The sequence below is a fragment of the Egretta garzetta genome, unplaced genomic scaffold (assembly GCF_000687185.1).
Source record: "Egretta garzetta isolate BGI_Z169 unplaced genomic scaffold, ASM68718v1 scaffold166, whole genome shotgun sequence".
NCBI classification, from domain to species: domain Eukaryota; kingdom Metazoa; phylum Chordata; class Aves; order Pelecaniformes; family Ardeidae; genus Egretta; species Egretta garzetta.
The window spans coordinates 26,719-36,054 of NW_009260133.1; the positions used below are offsets into that span (position 1 = coordinate 26,719).

Consider the following 9,336-nt stretch of genomic DNA (forward strand, 5'->3'; position numbering starts at 1 on the left):
CTGGCGGCTGTCCGAGATAAGCAAGTGGCTTTGAAAGCCCCACTCACCCCTCCACAGCTCCGTATAAGTCACTCCTTAAAGTTTTGGGTGTGTTTTTTTCTTTTTTCCTCCCTAGATCTTGGTATGGAAGGAACTTGATTATGGCTCGATGACAGAGGGAGAGAAACAAATGCTTGTTTCGGAAGTGAATTTGCTTCGTGAGCTGAGGCATCCCAATATCGTCCGGTATTATGACCGGATCATCGACAGAAGCAGCACAACCCTGTATATCGTGATGGAGTACTGTGATGGGGGCGACCTGGCTAGCTTAATTGCCAGGTGCACGAAAGAAAGGCACGTGAGATCTGTTTGTGGCAGTTTTGGAGTATCTAGCACAAAGCATCTTGGGCAATCAAAAGAAAAAGCTCAAAGTGAAATGTGTCTCATTTTAATAACTTCTGTACAACTTCAGGTCTCACCCTTTGGACCCAACAACTTCTCTGAAATGTGAAAGGGTTGTGCAAAACTACAGCACTGGTGGGAATTGTGCTAATGAACGCACCAACTGACTGGATGTTTATGTCTAAATGTAAAAAAAAAAAAAAAAAAAAAAAAAAAAACCTGAGCTCTCTTTATGAGCCAGAAGCTGTTGAAGGGTTTCTGGAAGCAATGCTGTATGTGGCATTGAAAACATAAAACAGTTCTTGCAGATAGGTAGATGCTTGATCTGTGGGTCCTTCTGGCTTACCTGTCAGTAAAACAACTTGTACTCTATTTTTTTTGTAAAATACCAACCAACACCAAAACACAAGAAAGGGAAAAGTGATTTTGAACATGATGTTAAAAACTACCTTATGTGCCTGTTTATTAATTTTGTGGAGACACCAAGTTGATCAGACTTTGCCTTGGTCCAATCTTAGACTTAGCAGCCTACTTAAGTATAATACTGGTTTTTACGTTCTTGGGTTAAATAAGTACATGACACCACATGTATTGCTTTGTGTGAATAGTCTAAAATGGTACTGCAGCTGCCCCCAAACATATCAGTATTTTCGTTTTAGGAGGGTTATATTAAAATTCAGTCCTGTCTTGGCTCTATTGTTGTATGTTGCTCATAACAGTTTTAGAAACAGCTGACAATATTCTGTTATCGTGAGTGATCAAAGGGGCAGGTATCATCACAAAAGCATTAAATTGCTGTTTGTGCTGTGAGTAACGGAAATGCTGCACAGTTGTTAGACCCTTTGGGGGAGGATTTGGGGGAATATTACGGGGGTTCTGCAATAAAAGTCTAGACATCTTCCAACACATTTGGAGTGGGGTTTTTTAGACTTCCATTTTTAAAATAGCATATGTAGATGCCTGTTGCTGTTGGTTTTCTATAAAGGTGCGGGGGTTGATTCAGTGATGTTTTATAGCAGCAGTATTAAGTAAGTTACAGAACTAAGACTAGCAGCAGCTATTTAAATTGATGTGTGCTCAGAGGATACCTTTGTTAAACAATGTGTTTATCTTTTAGGCATTACTTGGAAGAAAGCTTTGTTCTTAGAGTATTGACTCAATTGACATTGGCCTTGAAGGAATGTCACAGACGGAGTGATGGTGGAGTCACTGTGCATCGGGACCTAAAACCAGCAAATGTCTTTCTAGATGGCAAGCAGAATGTGAAACTTGGAGATTTTGGACTGGCTAGAATATTGCAGCACAACACCAGCTTTGCCAAAACATTTGTTGGAACTCCATATTACATGTCTCCAGTAAGACCTTCCTTCCGTGCCTTATCTTCCCTCTTGTCCCTCCGAGATCTGTTTTCTGCAGTGTTGGTCTTGGAGTCCATGAACGTTTGAGAGGTTTTAATGAAGAGTTATTAGTCTTAAAGGCAGGTGACATTTTTTTCATAGAGTGTATATGCTCTGGAGACAAGGTTACTTTGCAGTTAGTTTAATCTTCTTTTTTCCTCACACCATCACTGTCCTCTAATTAAGGTTATTCTTCACTGCATAAATTTTGATATGTTCTTGGAATATCAGAGATGTGAGGTAGTTATGTTGAAGTATCTTGTTCCTGAAAAGGAACAGGGAAGCTAGAGTGCTTTTATGTTTCATAGTGTTAAAGAGCTTATTAAATTACCTCTTGTCGGTAGGATTTAATTTGTGGTGGAAATAAGCAAGAATGAGTTATTTCCCTGATATGGTGCGTTTTGTATGGGAAAGATTAATGTTAGCTGAAATATGGGGTTGTATCAACTGAAGACTGGTGCAAAAGCTTCAGTTTTCTACAGTGTAGTACTCCATAACTTCTTAAAAACCTGCTAATAAGAGTAGCTGTGGACGATAATTAAGACAGAATCTTAAAAGTAACCTCAGTTTAATTAGGGGTTTAATTCAGGCTTGAATTAGCTGATTATCCTGCAGTAGTAGAACAATGTCTTAGTTAATAAGCTTAAGATTGCTCTCTTTCTTTAGGAACAAATGAACCACATGTCCTACAATGAAAAATCTGACATCTGGTCCCTAGGATGTCTCCTGTATGAATTGTGTGCTCTCTTGTAAGTATAGTAGTGTGGTAATGAATGTGGAAACATAGCTGTTAATGATTGTGTGATTAAATTTTGTACAGATGAAAGCATAAAGGTTTTGGAGACTAGTCCTAGATTTTTATTTCTGTATTGGTCTTCCCATTAGGTAGTCAAACCAAACCTTTGACTGCAGCTTTTTTTTAGTCTGATACTTTTTTCATTAGAATAAGTCCTGTAAAACTAGTGAGAGAATCCAAGAAAAATGTTCTTCTTCAGGCCTCCATTTAGAGCTTACAACCAAAAGGAGTTGGCAGAAAAGATAAGGGAAGGGAAGTTCAGACGAATACCGTATCGTTACTCTGAGCAGTTGAATGAACTTCTCAAAGAGATGCTGAATGTAAAGGTAAGAATCAATTACTAATTTTTCCACCTGCTGAAATACTAGTTTTCCTTCTCAATTATGAAACAAACTCATCTGAAGTAGTGGTTGCTATCACCTTGTCACTGGCAATATCATTTGTAGGGGAAGGAGGGAGGAGTTGTGCTTTGAGCCCATTAAACAAAGGCAGCAGCTCAAGTGTTATGCCAGGTTTACAGGATGCAAAAAGGCACTCTCAGTATCAGCTTATACAGAATTTCTTAACAGCGTGCTTAACAGGGTCTTCTACCTTCAAGGTTAAAATGGTTCCAGTATGTTTGGATGTTGGAAGGGGTTGTTTTGTCTTATTTTGGATTTTGCTTTATATGGCTAATGTATTGCTTGCTGCCTCCTGTGCCAGCCATGGGGGTGTTGAGAATATTTTGCATGGGACAACAAAGCTGTAACAAGAACCCAAGTGTCCAGCAGGTATAGATCCTGTAGTAATCAAGTAACAGGCAGAGATGCAGTGTGTTAGGTCCTGAACCTACTGACAATGGTGTCTGTAGGCTCACCACCCCATTCTGGCTCTGAAAGGAGTGAGTGCCTGGGCTAGGAGAGCCAGACTTACAGCTTCTGGAGCCGAAAGCTGGCAACAGCCACCTCCCTCAGCTTTTTTCATCTGGTTGCGCTGCGCCTTCCTAACTCCATGTTACTCCCAGATTCTGCTTCACTGCATAGCACCTCAGCTGGTTTCCACCTGAGGTGGGTCTTGTTTGGGAATCCATAGCCTTAATGTTTCTTGGTTACAGATAGAACCTGTTGGTAATGTCTTTCCTTTAGGACTATTGCCGACCTTCTGTTGAAGATATTCTGCAGCACCCCTTGATAGCAGACTTGGTGACAGAAGAACAAAGACAAAATTCTGATAAAAGAGGCCGGAGATCATGGGAGCCAGAAAAGCTGCAGCATTCGGATGCTGCAGTGAATGAACTGAAACTGAAGGAACAACAATTACAGGAGCGAGAGCAAGCCATTAAAGAGAGGGAGCAACGTTTGGAGCGTATGATATTGCACTTTGGGAAGGGGGTAGCAATGGGATTCTTAATCAAAAGAATAAGTGCAGAGGAAGGAAAGGTAGACAGCTTTCAAAACCCTCATTTTAATGCACTAGGATATCATATCCCTGCATTCACTACTAGAATTCTGTCTAAAGACTAAACAAGAATGCTTGGGTTTACTTATCTACACTAGTTCTTGTTTTAAGTTACTAAGATACAACTGGCAGTTTGGATATAGAAGTCTGGTGTGGGAAGATTATTAAACATGAGTAGCAATTGGGAAAGTATACAGAAAAATAGGGTCTGAATAGGTTCTGCACTGTGCAGTGTAGGTTGCTTTTTACCTACTCTGTGTAAGTTAATATTGGCTGTACTCATGTGTAACCTAAGGTGAGCCTGATACTGGAGCAAAATATACTTGAGTAAACTTAAATGCTTTTATAGAACCTGCACCCTACAGGTAGCTTAACTGTGAAACTGTACAGATGGCTGATTCTCAGGTGTTGGGAACTCCTGCCCACATAAAATACCTCTTTGCATATGCATTAGGCTCTGTAATACAGATTTTAACCATATATATTGTTTGCTGTGAGCCTGAATAGCTGCTGCTGCTGTAAACAGGGTGTTTAGTCATAGCTGAATTTATAGTATCTGGTATCTAAATATTTAAATCTGGTGTCATACGTGCCATGAGTTAATGTGCAGCTTCATTGTTGCAGATATGGCAGAGTTTGGTGGAGGGGAGAAAGCATGCCTGGCATCTCAGAGTACTTGTCCAGTGCTTTATCAGTGCATTGATAGAGGTGTAACTACACAGCAGTTACCTTGTTTTGTTTAGAGCCATAGAAGCAGAAATATGGGTGCATCTGACAGGCTGTTACTGCTGCCTTTTTCTGTAAGGAAAATCCATCATGCACAATCACTTTAACATTTAAACACTGCATACTACCATCTTTCTACTTCCAGAGAGAGAACGGGAGCTCTGTGTTCGAGAGAGACTGGCAGAGGACAAACTTGCTAGGTATCTTACTAACCTATAATTGCCTAGATTAGAAACTCTATAGTCTTACAACAAAAAGCTTAACCATCTCTTTTTCAAAACAGAGCTGAAAACTTGATGAGGAACTATAATCTCTACAAACAGCAGAGGACATTAGCTTGTGCAGATGGTCCAGGTATGAAAATAAACAAGAAGCCACTTGCACTGATAAATGTAGGCTGGTATGACCAGAAGAATGCCCCTGATGCTCAGCATGCTCTACATAGTTCCATTGTAGCGGTACAAACTCCAATTATATCTGCGTGGTTGGGAAAAGATTCTTGATTTTCTACTTTGCAAAAAGACTTAACAAATGATGTTCAGCCGTGAGTATGAGTGACCACTGCCAGCACTGCAGTCTTGTGCTGTTTTGAAAATTAGGTTCTTGCAGTAAACTAATAGAAGTGCTGACTTGTAACCCAAACTTTCTCAGAGCTGTACTTATTTTACTTACGAATGTCTTTTTATGGACCCTTGATTTAGCTAATAAAATTGTAGACATCTAAACACTTCAACTTTGGTTCAACTTCCAAAAACTTCAAGGTGGGAAATAATACTTGTTGCAAGTAACCCAACTGTGATTGGTGCATTGTATAAGCTCTGAAGAATACAACCTGCTATTATCATACTCTAGTTTAACTCTCTAGGAAAAAAAAAACCAGCTTTGAAAATGTGCTATAATGCTTCTTGACTACCTGTAGTCCAATATGTTTTTCAAGTAGTTACTACCCCATAACTATCTGACATCCTCGCGTAGCCTAGATTGTTCAGTCCTCACTATCATAAGAGGTAGTATCATCTGTTCATTGCACCCATCTTTAATAGTAAAAATGACTCAAGTATCTAAATGAATTTTGAAATATTGGTGGAATATTAAATGGCTGGGTCCTAAGTAGTACTCTAGCACAAAATGTGAACACTGTTTAACATGCAGCAACGATGTTTTCATTTAGTTTTGCTCAGATAAAGCAAGATAAGCATGTCACTACCTCTAATACAAATAAAACTGAAGTTGCTTTTTTTTTTTTCCAAGAAGTACCTACCACAGCAGGGAAAGAACACAAGTATAATGCCACCAGAAGTTAGTGGTACTTGAGCTATTTCTGCCATTCCTGTCAACTTTGAAAATTCTACCTCAATATCTTGTCTGACTTTGATACATTGAAGAATATAAAATTAAGAATAAACTTGCCTTGGGCTTTCTGATTTTGCCTCTAGCACTGAATGACTGAAGGTAAATAAGCTTCAGCATTTGCTTCTGTTCTATTTGGCATCTCCCACCCCTTCACATCATATTTTGATCTTAACAGGGGTATTAATTTTTGAAGATGAGCAAAACCACTTTGTCTTGAACTATTAACTACTCAATGTGAAAAAGTGACTATAGTTATTACAAGAGTGACCAAATCTTGCAATATCTGTAGATCACTTGATTAAACACTTGTGACAATGTTTGCTACTCTTGAAATACATTCCATGGCACTCTTGTATTACTGTTTCTAAAATTCTCCTGGTACTGATATGAATGGACTAGGTGTTTCTCCAATGTTATCAAGATTGCTTCTCTTATCTTCAATTACTCTAATATGACTGTCTTTCCCACAACTGGATTGCATCTCACACATCTTTGGTCCCTTATTTATCCTCAAAGTCAGTTGTGTGGTTTACTTTGCATTAAAATGGAATACCAGAAATCCTGTTTTCTAGGACAGCGTCCTAGACACTACCTTATTTTTGCAGGGATTTTCTGATTTTTAGGGAAGGATTTAATATTAAAACAGGTATGGCTTACGGATAGGAAACTACAAAATGCTGAAACATCCACTACCCCCTTCAGTTTGGTCCTTCTCACTTTTCTGTGCTTAGTGCATCCTTGCTGTAGCCTGAGGAATTGAAAATGAAGGCCTCTGCAGAGTTAGGATTAGGATACTTAGACCTTTGATAAGGTCTAATTTTTTTTTTTTTCCCCTGAGTTGAGTCTTGTGAAGTTGGTTCTTATGAGAGACAACTCAGCTGGTTTTGTACCCTAAGTCATTAAAAACAAACCAAACTACCTGCCTTTTGATTGTGGCTTTTCTGTACAGCTAAAGCATAGCTACACTATGAAAATTCTTGTCCTGGAGGCTGCAGTGAAGGTAATTTGCTAATAGTTAATGCACCTAAACTCGTTATTCATCAAAACAGAGCCTAGTTTGTACCCTATTGTCAATGCAAGGATAGTGTTGGAACAATGTGGGTACTGTAGAAAGACGACTGGGCAGGTTGGGTCTGCCCCTGCTATGAAGGAAAGACAAGGGGTTTTGGTACCCGAGCGCCCAATTCTCTGTTTCCCTTTGGAACTGGATTATATATTACTGTCCTATCCATGTCTTTTCTCCTTATGTCAACTAATATTTCTGTAGGTGCTGGGAGGTACACCCTAGAAACTACAATGGCATATATACTTTTATCACAATTATTTAAAAGATTTGTTTTCAATTTTTCTTCCAAAAATGGAATTGTTGCTATGAACTGAAATGCATTTAATTACATTACTTAAAGCCACAGGTAGCGAGCAAAATGCATAACAGGGTTAAAAGACATAAACTAAGCAATAAATGCTGAAAGATTTGCTAATTCAGTATTTATTTTTTGATTTCTTAAGATAATGCACTCCTGCTCCCCTTTTCTACAACCAAGAAGACAGTGCACTTTGATGGAAGTGAAGAGAATGCTGTGCCTCCTGTTAATTTGGAAAAGTATCCCCTTTCCAAAGGGAAATGCTCTGATCTCAAAAAACGTCTATATGCTGCAAATCTACGGGCTCAAGCACTGTCTGAACTGGAAAAAAACTATCAGCTAAAGAGCAGACAAATCTTGGGCATGCGCTGAAACTCTAACATAGATGTACAGTATTTTAACTTTTTAGAGTTGATTAAATGTATAGGAAGATACTTGTGCTTCCTGCTTTTAAGCTGGAATCTACTGAAAATATATTTTAACAGTTGTTATACAAACTCTTAGTCTATGATAGGTAGTTCATTATAAGGGCATTAGAGCTTATATTATGAAAACAGGTAGTTTCAATATCAAATCAAACATGCTGAATGAATTGGATTACTAAAGAAAAAATATTTTTGTTGTCCTTCTGTTTACCATACGTTACTCTTCTGAAAATATAAAAAATGAATATTGTAAACCAGATTTTTTAAAATCTGGTGCAAAAAATTTTTTAGATTAAAAATGTACAGAGATTTACAATCTGTAGGTTAAAATGATGCTCTATGTAATGTACAGTACTTGATAAAAGAAGTGTTGATATTTTGTGTATGTGGAAAAACCGTGGCTTTTTGCCTGTGCTTGTAAATATTTTGAACTATCAAAAGAGCAAAAAGAGATGTTATGCTCTCTCTTCCTACTTACTAATGAGGTGACCTATCAAAGCAGGCTACTTTTAGTTTAATGTCTTTAATGTGGGATGGGTCAGCTTCGCAAAATTAATGAGTTTATAGTCCTTTCTGCCTAGGCAGCTGAATGTCTTGTCCATCAGCTCCTGAAAGGCCTGCTTGGGGGCATAGCATTTGAAGTAACACCTCTGGTTTCCCTTGAAACCGTGTTATAAACTGATTCCCTGAGACTGCTGTCCTGGATAGGATGCCATCCAGGGTGTAAGCACCTGTGTTTGGGGAGGTGCAATTGTACTCTGAATAGCAAATCCTTATTTTCTCAGAGCTTATGAGGTATCTCCATCTTTGCCTTCACAATTCTCTGCCAGAGCAAGAGTTGCTTGCTTAAGGTGGTATAAGTTTTATGACCTAACTCAGACTCATTAATTTAAAAACATCTGTTGGAAGTGTAATGTCCGACATACATAAGGATTTTCTACCTCTGGGTTGAAATACCATTCTTAGATATCATATATTCTTAGAAAACAGCTAATTTTCAAAACATTTGTTTCCTTATTGGTCCATGAATGTTATCTAAGGAGGTACTCTAGATGGTTTTTACTTGAAAAGAGAATCTCATTTGTAACATCAATTTAATGTGGTGTATTTGCTGAAAGACAAGTCCTTGTGTCACCAAGCAATAGTTTTGCTCTAGCAGATTCTTAACCACTCAGCAGAGCTTATTATATTTGCTTGCATAGTGGTTACTGTTTTCACCACAGCCTTTGTTTAAAAGAATTAGAGTATGACCATTGGGTTTGCTAGTCTAAAACTACCTCTCTTCTGGTAGTCATTACCCAGTGCTAGGTGTGGTTGGAAGTGTCTGGCAGGTATGCACAGCCAAAGTAGCTGTCCATATGGATCAGCACAGCTTTCCTGCTACATTCTTTCATATTGTTTAAGATTCTCACACATATTTGGAAGGTGAATCCCTGCTTTCTCACCACATTTGTACA

The 9,336-nt window shown here is 38.5% G+C and overlaps 1 protein-coding gene across 1 annotated transcript; it reads left to right on the forward strand.

Moving 5' to 3' along the window:
• Positions 1-115: 115 nt before the first annotated feature.
• NEK2 (NIMA related kinase 2) lies at positions 116-8,028 on the forward strand (the record flags this gene model as incomplete). Its single annotated transcript, XM_009641576.2, has 8 exons — positions 116-333; positions 1,499-1,736; positions 2,445-2,527; positions 2,774-2,900; positions 3,699-3,918; positions 4,883-4,937; positions 5,021-5,091; positions 7,600-8,028. Coding segments are annotated over 8 exons (1,239 nt in total), but the record flags the coding sequence as incomplete, so codon positions are not given.
• Between the last annotated feature and the right edge of the window lie 1,308 nt (positions 8,029-9,336).